The sequence below is a fragment of the Narcine bancroftii genome, chromosome 12 (genome assembly GCF_036971445.1).
Source record: "Narcine bancroftii isolate sNarBan1 chromosome 12, sNarBan1.hap1, whole genome shotgun sequence".
NCBI lineage: Eukaryota > Metazoa > Chordata > Chondrichthyes > Torpediniformes > Narcinidae > Narcine > Narcine bancroftii.
Genome location: NC_091480.1, coordinates 6103726 through 6121562, shown reverse-complemented (window position 1 = coordinate 6121562; position 17837 = coordinate 6103726). Strand labels below are relative to the sequence as shown.

At 44.8% G+C, this 17837-nt stretch overlaps 2 protein-coding genes across 14 annotated transcripts in view; both read right to left on the bottom strand.

Annotated features, from left to right (window-relative positions):
- The window catches only part of polr3e (polymerase (RNA) III (DNA directed) polypeptide E), a 74897-nt gene extending 61453 nt beyond the window's left edge, over window positions 1-13444 (bottom strand). For 3 of the 4 annotated variants that reach the window (XR_011347189.1, XM_069905596.1, XM_069905597.1), the window contains exons 1-5: window positions 13337-13444; window positions 13143-13229; window positions 6785-6882; window positions 1991-2041; window positions 674-751 (exon numbers count right to left, since the gene is read on the bottom strand). Coding sequence is in view for 3 of the 4 variants with exons in the window: in XM_069905596.1 (XP_069761697.1) it covers window positions 674-751; window positions 1991-2041; window positions 6785-6820 (165 nt within the window). In the remaining variant the exon portion in view is untranslated. The other variant, XM_069905598.1, reaches the window with a different exon arrangement.
- A 2160-nt stretch (window positions 13445-15604) lies between these two features.
- Window positions 15605-17837, bottom strand: part of eef2k (eukaryotic elongation factor 2 kinase) — a 64741-nt gene continuing 62508 nt past the window's right edge. For all 10 annotated transcript variants that reach the window (XM_069905631.1, XM_069905634.1, XM_069905630.1 and 7 more), the window contains one exon: window positions 15605-17212. In XM_069905631.1, coding sequence (XP_069761732.1) covers window positions 17103-17212 — 110 coding nt within the window. In that variant the 3' untranslated portion in view covers window positions 15605-17102. The remainder of the gene's footprint in view (window positions 17213-17837) is intronic.

Sequence of the window (17837 nt, the reverse complement as noted above, 5' to 3'; positions counted from 1 at the left end):
AAAATGGGATTAGTGAAGAAGGGCAAAAATGTCAGCACAGAAGTGGTGGGCCGAAGGGCCTGGTTCTGTGCTGTACAATTGCATCAACCAGTTACCTGAAGATCTGCTGCATGAAAATTTCATCACTCATGAAAATCACCAAAACCTCAGTCAGGATAAAAATCAGAAAATGCTGATTAAAGCGAGGATGCTTGCAGGAAGAGAAACAATTCAGAGGGAAGGACACTAACCTGGATCATCACTCAATCCACTTTTCCACAGGAAGGACCAGGCCGCTTGGACAACCTGCCATTGGTCACACCTCATCTATCGAGGCTCCGATAACTCAGTGGTTAGAGCACTGGTCTTGTAAACCAGGAGTCACCAGTTCATTCCTGTGAGAGGCGCTGGACTAAGTGGCAACTCTCTGTCTTCCTTACGGTAGACAAAGTTAAAGAATTTCATGTATGTTACATTCTAAATGTAGTAGCACGCGACAATAATGGAATCTTGCTCGACTGGTCCCAGAATTGGAGATCCAACAGCAGCAGGGTGGAATGGTTGTCCACCCCACCCCAGTAAAAGCATCAATTGACCTGGATAGCACGCAAGGCAAAGCTTCTCACTTCATTTGGGCATATGTGGAAACAAAACCACCCATTTGACAGAGAGCGGCAGGGCACGGCGAACTTACTTTCTGCTGCTTTGGCTTTATTCTGGCTGACAAATGGGTGACGTCATCATATTTCATCGTGGCTGGGCGCACGGGATACTGTGGGCAAGAGGACGAAGGTTGGCATGGTTGTTTAATGGAGGAGTCGAGTGCAGAGAGAAGGGAAAACACAAAGCTGGAGAAACTCAGCAGGTCAAAAGGCGTCCTTTATAGAGCAAAGATAAAGATACAGAACCAACGTTTCAGATTTGAGCCCCTCATCAAGGTATGAGCCAAACGTAAGCATGTGCCCGAACTTTGGGCGCCTGCCTACAGTTTGTGCCTACCTTAAAGGGATCACAAGATATAGGAGCAGAAGTAGGCCCGTTGGCCCTTCGAGTCTGCTACAACATTCTAATCATTAGCTGATCCAGCCACTCACTCTGCCCCACTCCCCGGCTTTCTCTCCGTAACCCTGATGCTCTAACTAATCAAATACCTGTCAATCTCCCATCGACCTTACTTCCACAACTGCCTGTAGCAGCCAGTTCCACAGTGGGACGACCCTATATTTTTCCGCATCTGTTTTAAATTGATGCCCTTTTATCCTGAAATTGTCCCCTTCTATGGGAAACAACCTTTCAGTATTCGAAAGGCCTCTTTTTATGAGGTAACATAGGGAGTAGGAACAGGAGTCGGCCAAAAATGGCCCATCGAGCCTGCTCCGCCATTCAATACGATCATGGCTGATCTAATTTATGACCCAACTTCACTTACCTGCCTTCTCCCCAGATCCCCTAATTCCTCTATCCCACCCCTCATCCTTCTACACTCCAACGAGTCCAGTCCAAGAGGCAACAATCGTTCCTCATATGTTAACCCTTTCATTCCAGGTATTATTCTAGTAAATCTTGTCTGAACCCTCTCCAATGCCAACACAACTTTTCTCAAATACAGCGGCTAAAACTGTTCACAGCTCAAGCCTGAAACATTGGTTATGTGCCTTTGGTACACAGGTAGTCCTCGACTTCTGACCTACGCGAGTTACGTCCACCCACACGTACGATCAAAATTTTAAAAAATCTTTATTAAAACTACTGTACGTTCACATTATCTATTAAAAGTATCGTATACAGTGGTCCCTACTCCCGACAGCAGCCCAAGGTCCCCGATCCCCTCCGTCAGCTCAAGGTCCCCAATCCCTGATTTATGACCAAACCAGAGTTACCACCAATGCCCCATCCCGGCAACAGTCGGGACTACCTGTATAAAGGACACTGTTTGACAAGCTGAGTTTCTCTATCATTGTATTTTTACTTTAATGTTTTACTACAGAGAGAAGGGGCTGGCATGACTCACTTGGAACAGGTACAGCTTCTCAGCAAGGCTCTTGGCTAGGTGCACATCGATCTGAGGAGGAAGGAGAGGTGCGTTATTGTCAGTGCTGACGGATCATCGTGCGAGACCCTTCCACTGCTCCCTGCATGGGGCCCACCCTAATTCGAACCCTTTCTACTTTTGACTGGAATAGTGACAGCAGCATCCTCCTGCAACACAGGTAGACAGATCTGCTTTCAGAACGGTGGCTAAGATGCGATAGCACTATTAGCCAATCATCAGGAAGTCGAATAAGGTGTCCTTCTATTACACAATGGATTAAGGATATTAGTTTCTTTATTAAACTGGAAAAAAACTCAACTAGTACACATTAAGGTCCACCAGAAAATTTGTCCATGTATGGCAACCCTTTACGTTTTTTTTAAATCTGAAAAATGAGTGCTTTTGGAGTAAATGACTAACTGTGGGACAGTTGTACCAGTACAATCGGCAATAAACTGATGATACAGTCAGCAAAGGTGCCAAGGTGGTCAGGGGGTGGGGTGTCTGGGCGTACTTTTGTGTACGCGTGTTGGTTTTTCTGTTTAAAAAAATGAAAATAGGAGCACAACTTGTCCCGTTGTTTTTGATGCTCAATAAATATATTTTGAAAAAAGGTGGTTGATGAATACAGATGCCAAGGTACTGGGGGACTTGCCTGAATAAAGATGCCAAGGTACTGGGGGTCTTGCCTGAATAAAGATGCCAAGGTACTGAGGGACTTGCCTGAATAAAGATGCCAAGGTACTGAGGGTCTTGCCTGAATAAAGATGCCAAGGTACTGAGGGTCTTGCCTGAATAAAGATGCCAAGGTACTGAGGGTCTTGCCTGAATAAAGATGCCAAGGTACTGGGGGACTTGCCTGAATAAAGATGCCAAGGTACTGGGGGTCTTGCCTGAATAAAGATGCCAAAGTACTGAGGGACTTGCCTGAATAAAGATGCCAAGGTACTGAGGGACTTGCCTGAATAAAGATGCCAAGGTACTGAGGGACTTACCTGCTCTTCTCGTGACATTCCCATGGCATCGTTCACACCTGAGACCAGACTGGGGTTCCACCAAGTTCACTAGTCTTGACCCCACTGGCTCGGCAGATCAGTCCGAATGCTCCCACCAAGCTTGCAGCCTGCAGTCGGGCAGCACAAGTACACTGCTGCCCAGTGGCCAGACACAGTCACTGCTCCCTGCTCCACCAGTACTCAAGCACCTCTCTACCCTGGCACAGACCTCCAGCTGCCTCAACCACAGCCAGTGCCGTGAGCCTGCAGTCTCACACATCTCCCTGGAAGGCAAAGGCTGGTGGCCAGGAAATCCTAGGGTGAACAGTTGAGAAACATGCAGTCTGCCCCCACTGATCCAATATTCCGTTCCCATTCAACCACTGCCTGGGTTATCCCTCACTGTTTGCTTTAGCTATAGAACCCTTGGCAGAACTGAAAATAAAATAAAATAAAAGGGATAAAAATAAATGAGAAGGAATATAAAATCAGTCTATTTGCAGATGATGTCATAGTATGTTTAAAAGAACCAGAATTATCAATAAAAGAATTACGTAAGAAATTGAAGGAATATGGAGAAGTATCGGGGTACAAGATCAACGCAAATAAAAGTGAAGCAATGCCAATGAATAATGCGGATTATACAGTTTAAGGAAGAATCACCATTTAAATGGCAAACACAAGCAATTTGATACCTAGGTATTCAACTAGATAATAATCTAGGCCATCTGTACAAACTAAATTATCAGCCATTAATGAAGAAATTACAAGATGACTTAGAACATTGGAAAGATTTACCACTAATACTGATAGGAAGGGTAAATTGCATTGAAATGAATATCTTCTCAAGGATACAATACCTATTTCGATCGTTACCAATTCACTTAACAGAGAAATTCTTCAATGAGCTAAATAATAAGGAAATTCATATGGAAGGGGGGGGGGAAACCGAGGATAGCGCTAGATAAATTAACAGAATGGTACAAACAAGGGGGCTTGCAGCTACCAAACTTTAAGAATTATTATAGAGCAGCACAATTAAGATACCTATCAGATTTTTATCAAACAAGGGAAAAACCAGATTGGACCAGATTAGAGCTAGATAAAATAGGGGAGAAGGTACCTGAACATATACTTTATAAGTGGGATGAAAAACTGGTGCAACATAGGAATTCACCAGTACTGCACCATCTACTCAACATTTGGAAGAAGATTCACGTAGAAAGGAAAAAAAACAAATGACCAACTACCAAAATTATTATTGACACAAAATCAATTAATCCCTTTCACAATAGATAACCTTTCCTTTAGAGAATGGGAGAGAAAAAGGATCAAAAGAATAGAAAATTGTTTTTTCAGGAAATAAATGATCTTTCGAACAAATGAAGTACAAATATGATATAACTCATGGTACAATGTTTGCATACCACCAACTGAAAAACTACTTAAAGGACAAATTGGGAAGCAGACTGAGGTTACCAGAAGGAAGTGGCTTTGAATATGTGATTACAGACACAATGATAATTAATAGATTTAGAACAAACATGTAGATCAAACTGCAAGAGAAAGAGAACGATGAAATAAGCTGTAAACCCAAACAAAAGTGGGAACAAGATCTAAACATAAAAGATAAAAAATGAAAAATGGGAAAAGCTATGCTTTGGAACTATGAGAAATACAATAAACACAAGGTTACACATGATACAATATAACTGGTTACACAGGCTATATATCACGCCCCAAAAGTTAAATAAATGGGACCCAACAGTATCAGATAGATGTTTTCGCTGTAAGAAGGAAACGGGAACAACAGTACATGCAATTTGGGCATGTGAGAAAGTGGAAAATTTTTGGGAAGATCTAAATCAGGTATTAAATAAAATCACAAAAAGCAACATACCAAAAAATCCAGAGATCTTTCTTATAAGTAATATAAGTAGTAAAGAACTAGGCCTCGATTTGGATGAAGCACAAAAAAGATTTATTATGATACCCTTAGCTGTAGCAAAAAAATGTATAATGTCAACCTGGAAATCAGAAGAGAGCCTGAGAGTAATGGTACAGCAATAGTACATAGAAAAGAATAAATGTATTCCATTGGAAAAAATAACATATAATTTAAAAAATAAAGTCACACTATTTGTACAAATTTGGGGACCGTACATGGAACACAACAGAGAAGTCCTACCGCGGACCTCCACCCCCTAAAATGATAGAATGAGAAAACGACGAAATGAACTGACCCAGTGTGTAAAAGTAGATGACACAATTTTCTTATTTATTTTCATTGTGTGATGACATGGTTTAATGAGTTTATTGTATTGTGTATGTTGAACGTTTAGTGGGTTTGGAGGGGGTAGGAAAGAGGGAGGGAAGGGAGGGGGGGGGAAAAGGAGAGAAAATGACTGTGTATATTCAAGAGGGAAATGTTTGTGAGTATTTTGGTTAATATGGTTCATAGTGTGAAAAATAAAAAATTAAATTAAAAAAAAACCCACTGCCTGGGCTACAAGCCCCTGACAGCTGATCCTTTACACAAGATACACTCCATTCTCTGAACCATACTGCCATGGCTCATTTGGCATTTACCCTGAGAAGGATCAATGGACTAATGAGACCGGAGAGAAGAAACCAAGCATCCCTGAGAGGCGGGGACACAAGCAGACAACAGGAATTTTGCACACATTACATAGAGTCCCGTATATGCCTTCATAGAGGACCACCTGGAATTCCCACCTAAAATGTTAGGCTTCGAGCAATATCCTTTGTATAAGACGACCCCAAATCAGGCACTTATCATTGACCAATGAGTGTGGTTAAAAACAAATCACAATATTTAAATAGCAAATTAACCCAGTGGTTCTTAACCTTTTTCTTTCCACTCACATACCACTTTAAGTAATCCCGATACCATCGGTGATTATAAGGGATTGTTTAAGGTGGTGTGTGGCTAGAAAGAAAAGGTTTGAAAACCAGTTTTAATCATCCCTAATCAACTTATGTGCATGGTTTCATAACTCCAAATGACAATTTTTCTCAAGCAAAATATTTCAGTAACAATTGGGTCTAGTGTAGGGGTTCTCAACCTTCCCTTTCCACTCACATCCCACCTTAAGCAATCCCTTACTGATCACAGAGCACCGATGGCAGAGGGATTACTTAAAGTGGGATGTGAGTGGAAAGGGAAAGGTTGAGAACCACTGGACTAAAGACTTCAGTTTTATTTGACTATTTAAAAAAAAAATCAGTCACCTCCTCTAACGGACTGTTTAAAGCCTGGAGCCGACAGCAGTTGAACCCTGCAGAGAAGCGCCGAGACTTCGCAAATAACTAACAGGGACTGTGCGAGATTGCATCGGAGCTGGCGGGAAGACGATGGAGGTGTTGAGACTTTGCTGTCAAGGAAGGAACCTTAGACACTTTGTATAGGATGACCCCGATTTTAAGGTGAAAATTTTAAGTTTTAGGATTGTCCCATACATCAGCATATACGGTTCTCCTTTGAGTGGGAAGGGCGGGGGGGGGGGGGCGGGGTAAATCCCAAGGCACATACAGGGAGACCATTTATTGGAATGGGGAGGAAAGGTTGTCATGACAAGGGAGAAATGCTGAATGGAGATCAATCACTGGACATTGCGGCTTGTGTTCTACATCAACATGTGATCAGAGGTTTGACAAGAAACAAAGCCAAACTCGAGAGTAATCATCAACCCATCGACAAGATGGGAACAACATGCCTGCTGTTGCTTCTGGTCAGTTGCTCTGCTCAATCACTCACCTCTTGTATAATCGGGTCATCGTCTTCAGTTGCCATGCTGCTGAAGGGAAACGAAGAGGCCTGGATTGCTGTGTGTTTGCAGGCCTAGGCTCCGAGCCCTGCAACATTAGAAACGTGTTACTGACAATCCCGACCCCATGTGCCCCACGTGACTATCACCTGCCCAGGGACAAGCCAAGATCCGAAAGAACAGTGAAAACACACAAATACTAGAGGAACTCAGCAGGTCTTGCAGCATCCATAGGAGGTAAAATCAACATTTTGGGCCTGAAAAAAGGCACAGAAATAAAAGTTACAGAAAAGTGAGTATAAAGGTGGAAAGAAGATGGCGACAAAAAAAGAAAAATCGAAAGCAACGGTAAGAAGAGAGGAAGAGAAGACAAAGGAGGGAAAAGGTGAAGGCCTTACCTGTCCGAAGAGGCCCGCTGCGGAGAGAGAAACCCGCTCCCTCAGGTCGGTAAATAATGGACTACAAAAATGGCTCGCAGAGCCGAACAAAAGTGCGCAACCGCGCATGCGCGAAGTTTCGCGCATGCGCGATGCGAATGAAAAAAAACACACCGACGGGAGGGGGGACCAGCTGGGGAGTCGATCTCCACAGCCGGCAACGACAGCTGCAGAACACCTGCAGCAAGAAGAGACCACAGAAGACAATAGAAACAAGATAGAAGAGGAGGAAAGGGCAACAAAGAAACAACAGATGGCCAACCCAGAGGAAGAAGAAGAGGAAGAGTATGGTGAAATAGAAGAAGAAAAGAGAGGCAAGGTAAAGGATATACTTGCTCTTATTAGAGGATACATGGAATCATTTAAAGAATGGCAAACACAGGAATTTAAGGATTTAAGAAAAAGAATAAACAACACAGAGGAGAAAATAATTAAAATGGAGATGACCTTAACAGAAATGGAAAAAAAAATGGACAAGATGGAAGAGCGGGCAGTAGCAGCAGAAATGGAGGTAGAAGACTTAAAAAAGAAATTGGAGAAATCTAATAAAAAAACTAAAGAGACACAAGAACTACTAGCTCAAAAAATAGATACAATGGAAAACCATAACAGAAGAAATAACATAAAGATAGTGGGCCTTAAGGAAGATGAAGAAGGCAAGAATATGAGGGAGTTTATAAAAGAGTGGATCCCTAAGACCCTAGGATGTCCAGAACTACAGCATGAAATGGAAATAGAAAGGGCACATAGAGTATTGGCCTCTAAACCACAACCACAACAAAAACCAAGATCTATTGTAGTAAAATTCCTAAGATATACTACAAGAGAAAAGGTACTGGAGAAGACAATGGAAAAAGTAAGAGAGGGCAACAAACCACTGGAGTATAAAGGGCAAAAAATCTTCATTTATCCAGATATAAGTTTTGAACTCCTAAAGAAGAGAAAAGAGTTCAATACAGCAAAGGCGATTTTATGGAAGAAAGGGTATAAATTTATACTAAAGCATCCAGCGGTATTGAAAATATTTATTCCAGGACAACAAAACAGACTATTCTCGGATCCAGAAGAAGCACGAAAATTTGCAGAACAATTACAAAAATAGACTGAGGGAGGAAGACGGGTAATGAGAGTTAAAATGATCACGACTGATATGTATGTGGGTAAAGACAAAAATAGACTGAGGGATGAAGACGGGTAATGAGAGTAAAAATGATCACGATTGATATGTATGCAGGTAAAGAGGTATAAGAGTGAATAGAGACAATGAGCATACATGAATGTATCTGTACTTAGAGGAAAATATAGATAGTATAGACAAGAATTAATAAGGGAAGGTAATGGAATAGAGAGAATAAGGAGGGAATTAAAAGAGGGACCTTTGTGACATATGAAAAGTGAAATCTTTTCTGGGGGAGGCGGGGTGGGGGGAAATAGCGGTCACTGCAAAATCAGTTGACGCTTGCGAGTGGATTCGCAAATCCAAATGGAGAGGGGAGATGTGGTTGTCCGACAAGGGATAAAGGACAACTCAGGAGGTGAAGGGGAGATTGGGGATAAATAAGATAGAAATAGGAGAATAAGGAAAATGTTAGATGTTGTAGGAATGTTGTCTTATAAAGAGTTGAAAATAAGAAAACAGAAATGGAAAAGGAGGAAAGGTAATGATGGAAAAACGGAAAGAGAAGATAAACAAAATATAAAAGGGCTACGCTGAACTATATGTCTTTAAATATTAATGGAATACATAACCAAATTAAAAGGAAGAAACTACCAAATTTAAATGAATAAATGTATTCCATTAGAAAAAATAACATATTGGTTAAGAAATAAGATTGAAATATTCGAACAAGTATAGGAGCCTTACATTAAATACAATAGCGAAAACCTACCGGGGACAAACATTACCTAAGTTGATGGAAGGAGAAGGAAAGAAAAGAATGGACTCAGTAGAATTTCTGGTGTAATTTTGTTGAATGACAACATTGTCTGACTGGCTTAATGCAACCTAGATTGTATACCTAAAATGGATGAGAGGGGGGGGTGGGGGGGTGGTTTGGGAGGAAAGGGGGGGGGGGAGAAAAAGTCACTGTATATGTGTGAAAAGAAATAGTGTATATCATGGCTAATGTGATTTATGGTGTGAAAAATAAAAAAATTTAAAAAAAAAAAAAAAAAAAAAAAAAAAAAAAAAAATAAGGACAATGACATGATGGGGCACCCACAGGATACCCCCTGGTCCTCCAAGTGTACTGAAACTGCACGTAGGCAGGAACTTTGCATTGTTGTTGTAATAAATGTTCTTTGTTCTCAAAAAAAAAAAAAAAAAAAAAAAAAAAAAAAAAAAAAACATTTTGGGCCTGAGCCCTCCTTCAAGGTGTGAGTGATAAACAGACAGACATCTGAATTAAAAGGCCATTGAATAACTTGAAGCAGGGCTCAGGCCCAAAACATCAGTATATCTTTACCTCCTGTGGACGCTGCGAGATCCTCCAGCATTTCCATGTATTTTTACTACAATCACAGTGTCTGCAGACTTTCATGTTTTACTCCAAAAAGAACGCAACAGATTCACAAAGTCAGCAAAATATAGGCCATTCAGGGGCTTTCTGTCTAGCAGTCCCTGAGGCATATCCAAGGGTTACAATTACCCCATGCTTGACTGAAGAGACAAATTAATAGGCACAGATATAGGATGGACAGCCAGCACCTTTTTCCAGAGGATACCAGTTTAAGGTGAGTGGAGGAAAGTTTAGGGGAAATGTTACAGCTAAGCTGTTATGCAGAGAGTGCTGAGGGTCTGGAATGCATTGCTGGGGGCTGGTGGAGACTGGTCAGTAAGGACATCCAAAGACTCTTAGACAAGCACATGGATGTAAGAAAAATGAAGGTTTATGGGCTGTGAGGAAGGGAAGGATCAGATTGTTGTGGAGTAGGTTTATATGGGTCATCATAACATTACGGGCTGAAGGGACTGTACTGGCTGTAATGTTCTAAATTAGCAGCAGAGTTGAGAAGTGGAACCCAGGACAAGGTCCAGTGGATGATGGATTTTAGCAGGAGCTTGTGAGTACAGGAGGCCTTGACAACAATATGGGAGGTAGGAGCAGGCATCATGGACTGGTCGGGCTGAGTGAGGGGCCTCCATCGGCCCCCGAGTCACGCTGTTGAGGCGAAAACTCACCATCGGCACATGGGCAAGACACCTCAGCGTGGGCCCAAGGGACCAGCGGGCAGGGAGCTGAGGCCTCTCCCCTGACCAGGTGACTGTGATACCTGCCTTGCCAGCAGGTGTCAGTCCACCCATTAGCCAATTTGTGCACAAACAGGCCGACATCATGAAACAACCCGCAGCCTCTCACTCGAGTCTACAGCAAGCTCATAGCAACACAGTCTCTGCCTTCATCAGAAAAACAAACGCAATGCCGGTAACCAGGTCTTCTTTGGTCAGTAGGGGTCACTAGTTTAGTTTCATAACCAAGGAATTATTAAATAACATATAGGCTTGAGTTGATGCTGGGGTCGAGTGCAACACAAAACATGCTGGAGAAACTCAGCAGGTCACACAGCATCCACAGGGAATACAGGATAACCAACTTTTCAGACCTGGACCCTTCGCCACGGTCTCAGCAAACCAGACGGCTGAATAAGGTGGGGAGAGGGAAGAATTGGGGTTGGTGTTTCCACAATCCTTGGTTGTCCTAAACTATTTTAAAAACCTTTTGAAATTTAAACACTGCTGCAAAGTGGGAAACAGCACAGCAACCCCCTACAAACAGTAAAGAGCCAAAATGGCAGGATAATTTGTTTCAGAAACCTTGACCAAAGGATAAATATTGACCAGGACCCTGGGCAGAATCACCTCAAAAGCATGAGATGAGTTTTTTTTTTACATTGACACCAGAGGGCAGAGGTGGCCACCGCTTGACCTAACACAGCTGGTCTACATTTCCAACAGTTCCACGCTCCCTCAGAACCATACCAAAGCATTGGCCTAGAGCAGTGGTTCTCAACCTTTCTCGGTCTAAGGCCCACCCGGCTTGCAGCCTAACATGCCAGGGCACACTCGTGGCAATAACTGAGCAATATTTTCAAGTCAAAGGCAGCTCTGTAAGAAACACATCTTTACCTAATTTAAAGTATTTTAAAAAACCCAGATGGAAAAAAACAGTAGCCCTCTGGTTGAGAACCAGATTGTGGGCTCTAGCCTCAGGTCTGGGTCTTGAACTGCTGACCTTGTCTGTACAATCTTTTTGGCTAATGCCACTGCCATTTACAAGCAGGAATACAACTGTCCTCATTTTCAAGCAGAGGTGTCAGCCAATTTTTCTCAGTTCTGTAACAAATTATTTCTACAAACACAAGCATTTATATCAAATCTAACTAATCTTTCTTGACAAAAATAACTGCAACCAACAATCATTACTTTAGCAGTAAAAACGTGTGCTTAACAATAGCTCCTGGAACTAATTAAACAGATTATATTACATACATATTTATATACTGGCTTATGATTCATGCAAAATGGCAACAACTGATAATGCATCACGCAATAGGTAGGTGGATTGCACACACATGGAATGACTTGTGCAAAATAGAACAGTGAGGAAAAGAATGAAGTTTTGCTCTCCACATGCATTGATATTTTTTTTAAAACCTGCAGATGCTTTGATAATATCAATCTTCTTCCCTGATGCAGGAAGCACTGGTTTATATTTAAAGTCTCGAATGCAGAACATAGGGTGACGATCCTAGCACGAGTGCCTCTCTCTGTCAGTGAACACCGCCCAGGGGATGACACTTAAACCATCAGTCATTAAACATTTGAGATAGATTTAAAGATCCCACGATTTTTACATGGTGACCAGGGCAGTAATTCTGTGTCCTGGGGCAATGTGTATTCCTCACTCATTGCTAATGCATCTATGTTCGTACATAATTTGCTTTCCCCTTGATGAAGGGCTCAAGCCCGAAACGTTGGTTATGTATCTTTATCTCTGCTTCTGTTTGACCTGCTAAGTTTCTCCAGCATTGTTTTTGCTGATGGTCACCCTGCTCACTGTCCCCAGACTCAGTTACTCAGGACAGGAAAAGACTAGAGAGTTGTTAACGTGACCTGCGACATCACAGGCACCCAACTTCACAGCATCAAGGATATCTAGAAGAGACGTGTTTAAAGGACCCCAAACTACCCAGGCCATTCCCTCTTCACTCCACCACCATTGGGGAAAAGGTCCAGGAGCCTGAAGACGAGCACCCAGCGGCATAAGGACAGCTTCTTCCCCACTTGAATGATCAGTGAACCAAAGACACTACCTGACTTTGCCTTCATGCACTAATTTAATTTCTGGTTGGAAGGTAATTTATATGTTTGCCCTGGGACCCTGCTACAAAATAATGAAGTTTGTGACACGTTCAGGACAATAAATTCTGATAGAAAGTAGCCGCTAACCCGGACCCTACCCAGGTCCTTCCCCCCCACCCCACCCCCAGGCCTTACCCGACCCCTGGGCCCTACCCAGGTCTTCCCCCCCCCCCAGGCCCTACCCGACCCCTGGGCCCTACCCGACCCCTGGGCCCTACCCGACCCCTGGGCCCTACCCGACCCCTGGGCCCTACCCGACCCCTGGGCCCTACCCAGGTCTTCGCCTCCCAGGTCTTACCCGACCCCTGGGCCCTACCCGACCCCTGGGCCCTACCCAGGTCTTCGCCCCCCAAGCTTTAACCGACCCCTGGGCCCTACCCAGGTCTTTCCCCCCCACCCCCTACCCGACCCCTGGGACCGACCCTGGTTCCCCCGCCCCCCAGGCCCAACCCCGGCCGCACCACCGACCCGGTTACAGCTGCCCCCAGTCCCTGTTCCCAGACCGAACACCCGCCGCGGCTCGTGCCCCGGATCCAGGCCGCCCGTTACCTGCTGGCAGCGCCCGGGCCGCGCTGACCTCCTCCCTCCGCGGGATCGGCGCCACCTCATCGGGGGGGAAGGAGCCGGAGCCTCGGCCTGCAGCGGACACAGAGACGAACACAGTCCGGTTAATGCAGTCAGCCGGGGCTGGGCGGGCAGGCGGGTGGGTGGGTGGCGGGGGAAAGCTCGGCTCCGGTACTCACCGCACGCCCGCTCCCTCAGGCCGCACAGGCGGAACAGCTACCTGACGCCATGCCGACACGTGGGCCGGCTCCTACCCACAATCCCCGGCACGCGAGCACCCCTAGCGGCGGAGGACCGATCCTACCGATCCCTAGCGGCCGGAGGACTGGTTTTCAATGTTGTCTGTACACATCTGGCCATGAGCACCAATTTACAGGTGCAGCGCCTCCTGCCGGCCGGAGGACCGCATAGCATCTCCCATTCATTGTCATCTGATTATACACATGCACCCCTGGGTGAAACAGGAAAGTCTGGAGACTCTGTGATTGTAGCAAGACCCCATGGAAATGCTGGAGGTCCTCCGCCAGTCTCCCACTGTCCATTAAAACCCCACGGAAATGCTGGAGGTCCTCTGCCGGTCCCGCACCATCCATTAAAACCCCACGGAAATGCTGGAGGTCCTCTGCCGGTCCCGCACCATCCATTAAAACCCCACGGAAATGCTGGAGGTCCTCTGCCGGTCTCGCACCGTCCATTAAAACCCCACGGAAATGCTGGAGGTACTCCGCCGGTCTCACACTGTCCATTAAAACCCCACGGAAATGCTGGAGGTCCTCTGCCGGTCTCGCACCGTCCATTAAAACCCCACGGAAATGCTGGAGGTACTCCGCTGGTCTTGCACTGTCCATTAAAACCTCACGGAAATGCTGGAGGTCCTCTGCCGGTCTCGCACCGCCCATTAAAACCCCATGGAAATGCTGAAGGTCCTCCGCCGGTCTCGCACCGTCCATTAAAACCCCACGGAAATGCTGGAGGTCCTCCGCCGGTCTCGCACCGTCCATTAAAACCCCACGGAAATGCTGGAGGTACTCCGCCGGTCTCGCACTGTCCATTAATACCCCACGGAAATGCTGGAGGTCCTCTGCCAGTCTTGCACCGATCATTAAAACCCCACAGAAATGCTGGAGGTCCTCCGCCGGTCCCACACCGTCCATTAAACCCCACGGAAACACTGGAGGTCCTTCACCGGTCTTGCACTGTCCATTAAAACCCCATGGAAATACTGGAGGTCCTCCGCCGGTCCTGCACCGTCCATTAAAACCCCATGGAAATGCTGGAGGAATCCGCCAGTCCCGCACCATCCATCGTGGTGCGCATCTCCAGCCCATATTACATACACACAGAGATCCAGCAGCAACACGGTTGGCTTAGCAGTCATCACAGCGCCTTTACAGCACCAGCAACAAGGGTTCAAATCCCACACTGTCTATAAGGAGTTTGTATGCCTGTGTGGGTTTTCCCCATGGGCTCCAGCTTCCTCCCACCATTTGAACTGTACTGGGGAGTTGTAGGTTAATGGGGTGCCAATTGGGCGGCACGGACTTGTGGGGCAAAAGGGCCTGTTACCATGATGTATTTCTAAATTAAATAGACTACATATTAAAATAATTTACAGATTTCTAGGATTGTTCATCAGACTCACCACCTGTGGAAAGCAGCTGTTTCCCAGGCTGGTATCCTCATTTTTATGGTCCACTTCCTTGAAAATGGTGCATGGTTATGGTTCCCTCTCTCCACGATATCCAAGGGGAGTGGTGTTTAAAGAGGGCTGAGAATCTTCGAGAACCCTGACCACCAAGCCTGCAGTATCCTTGAGACACTACCTTCAAGGAGGAGGTATAGGAGCATTAAAACCAGAACTGCTGGGCTGGGAAACAGCTTCTTCCGATAAACAGTGATACTGTTGATCAATCCTAGAAACCCGTGAATTATTCTTATATGTACAGATGTCATTTGTGTGTAGGGTGTATGGTCCAGAGATGCAGTGTTTCCACAGGTTGTCCGTGTACAATCAGAGAGCAACTTGAGCTGCTGCTACATGACTCTCCATCTGACAGGAACCAGTGTGCCTGTAACCCGGTCCTCTGATGGCCAGGTGTACATTGGCATCAGGTAAATGCAGTCCTCCAGCCACCAGGGCCTGTGTCATCCACGAGGGTGGTGTGCCGGGGAGGGGAATGGATCATCGTCTCCTCACCACCCATTCTCCCCACAAATTTATTTTCAGAGTACATACACATCACATACAACACTGAGATTCTCTTTCCTGCGGGCCTGGCAGGATTACCATTTACTAGTTGTTCAAATAAAACCGTACACAATGAACAAATGTAAATAAATAATGAATGTGCTGCCTAATCAACTGAACAGTGGTTTACGCCTGAGTAAAGTCTGGATGAAATTCGGTGGCCTAAAACGCTCTCAAAATAATGACAACAGAGAGAAGGTAATTCAAAACAATAGTTTATTCTTGCCAAGCATATTCACATTAAAAACTTTGTAAACGTTAAGGGAACAAGTTCCTAACAATTTGCAGAAGAGCATTTGCCGTAATTGTAAAACCCCAAACTGCTATCAATGCAGAGATCAGGATGGAATTTAACAGAGAGACAAGTGAATTATAGTGATTCACAGCTCATCGACTGAAAGCATTTAACCATTTCCCTCACCCCAGGTACTGCCTGAAGCTGCTGTTTCCAGCATTTTCCATTTTTACTATTTATTTTGCATAGAAATATCATCCCCAGCTGTTGATTAACAGACTGTTCTTCTCTCTCCATAGATGCTGCCCAATCGACTTTTTTTTCAGCAATTTGTTTCAAGTTCACAGTTGAACCTCCAGTAATTTAGTTCAACCAATTGGGTTTGCCTGAGGTTGAGACAGTGTCCCCTCCAGATGATTACCGAGCAAGTGAAATGACTTGTGTACTTGGGGTTTGGAACTCTTTTAGCTGCTACGCTGCCTGCGACCTTGTATTTACATACAATTGGCAGCAACGAGTTTGCACTAAACAATCAGAGTTTGCGAGGGTCACCCGACAAGTTTGCTTAAGAGGGTTGAGGATAGGCTGCAGATTTGAACAAGGCAGGGTTCATTCACAGAGCAGGAGGAGACATTTGTAGTACAATTCCTGACTGGGACTGCTAACAGTTGCCTTAAACCCGTGTAGATGACCATGGGAATGAGTCATACCTTCTTGGGATTAGGTATTTGCAGGGTCCACAGGTGATTTGTCCGAGGCCTCGTTTCCTGCTTCAATCAACATTGCTGAAGCTTATCCATCGATACAAAACAGTCATGTCACAAAATAGCAATAGGCACCTTTAAAATTATTAATTACTTTGAGTCCATTTGGAGGCTCTGATCTGTTAAAGTGCTTTTGATTTGCAAGGATTAAGCATCAATTCGATGGATTAAAATGTAAAGGATTAAGACGAGGGCAAGGGGACCGGGAGCCTCACCCTTGGTTCTAAACACTAAACTAACACAATGCTGCCCTCTGATTGTGCACTGATGGGAAAACTCTGCAACTCTTCAGCCAGTTGTGTCTTCATCAAGGAAGAGTCTCATGCACACTCCCCCCTCCTTCGCTGCCCCATTCTCTGTAAACAATGATCACAAGTACCTGCAGATTGAGGTGCTGCTGTTCTGAGATCAAGGACAACATAGAAGCTCCTCTTAAATCCCTAACTATAAAACAGCATTCGGTAATAAATGTGAAACATCATGTTCTGCCACAGCCCCAATATTAATACGAAATATATACAGGAAAAGTGCTGTTGAAGTCAGCGCAATGCCGCGATAATTTACCACCAGGAGCTCATGCCCATGACATAGTCCTTCACACAATAAGGACACAGGTGGTGGTCTCAAGGGTTCATAGATGACACAAGATGGCAGTCAACCTTGGGTGAGCAACCACTGGGCACGTGCAACACCAAGGTTCATTCCTCCATCATGGCCCACGCCTTCTCTGCCTGCTGGTAATACTGGTTGGCGAGTCTGCCCTTCATGTTGGCCATGGCTGACTCTGCTGCCTCTGTGAAGAGATCGCCTGCACAAAGCACAAAGCAAGGCACTGCGTCAGGTAGGTAGAACCTCCGCAGACCAGCGCTCCCCATTAATCCAGCCTGTGCCCTCAGAGGGAGGGGGTACATGACAAGGACAGGCCCACGGAGGATGTGATCATGATCTAACTCAAGCAGAATGGACAGATGCTCTGAAATTCTGGCATTCTACAGGTATGCACACATCATTACATCACCCTCGTGTGGAAAACAATCATAAATATAAAGGATAGATGGATAATTTAGACATCCAGCAATTCGGCCCTCGAGCCCATGCCACCCAATTACACCCAATTGGGTGGTCACCTAACTACAGAAAAGATATCAATAAGATAGAAAGAGTGCAGAGATTTACTAGGATGTTGCCCGGACTTCAGGTACTGGGTTATAGGGAAAGGTTAAACTGGTTAGGATTTTATTCCCTGGAGTGTAGAAGAATGAGGGGAGATTTGATAGAGGTATTTGAAATTATGAGAGGGACAGACAGAGTAAATGTAGGTCGGCTTTTTCCACTGAGGGCATGTGAGATATAAACCAGAGAACATGGGTTAAGGATGAAAAGGGAAAAGTTTTGGGGGAATTTCTTCACACAGGGATTGATGGGGGTATGGA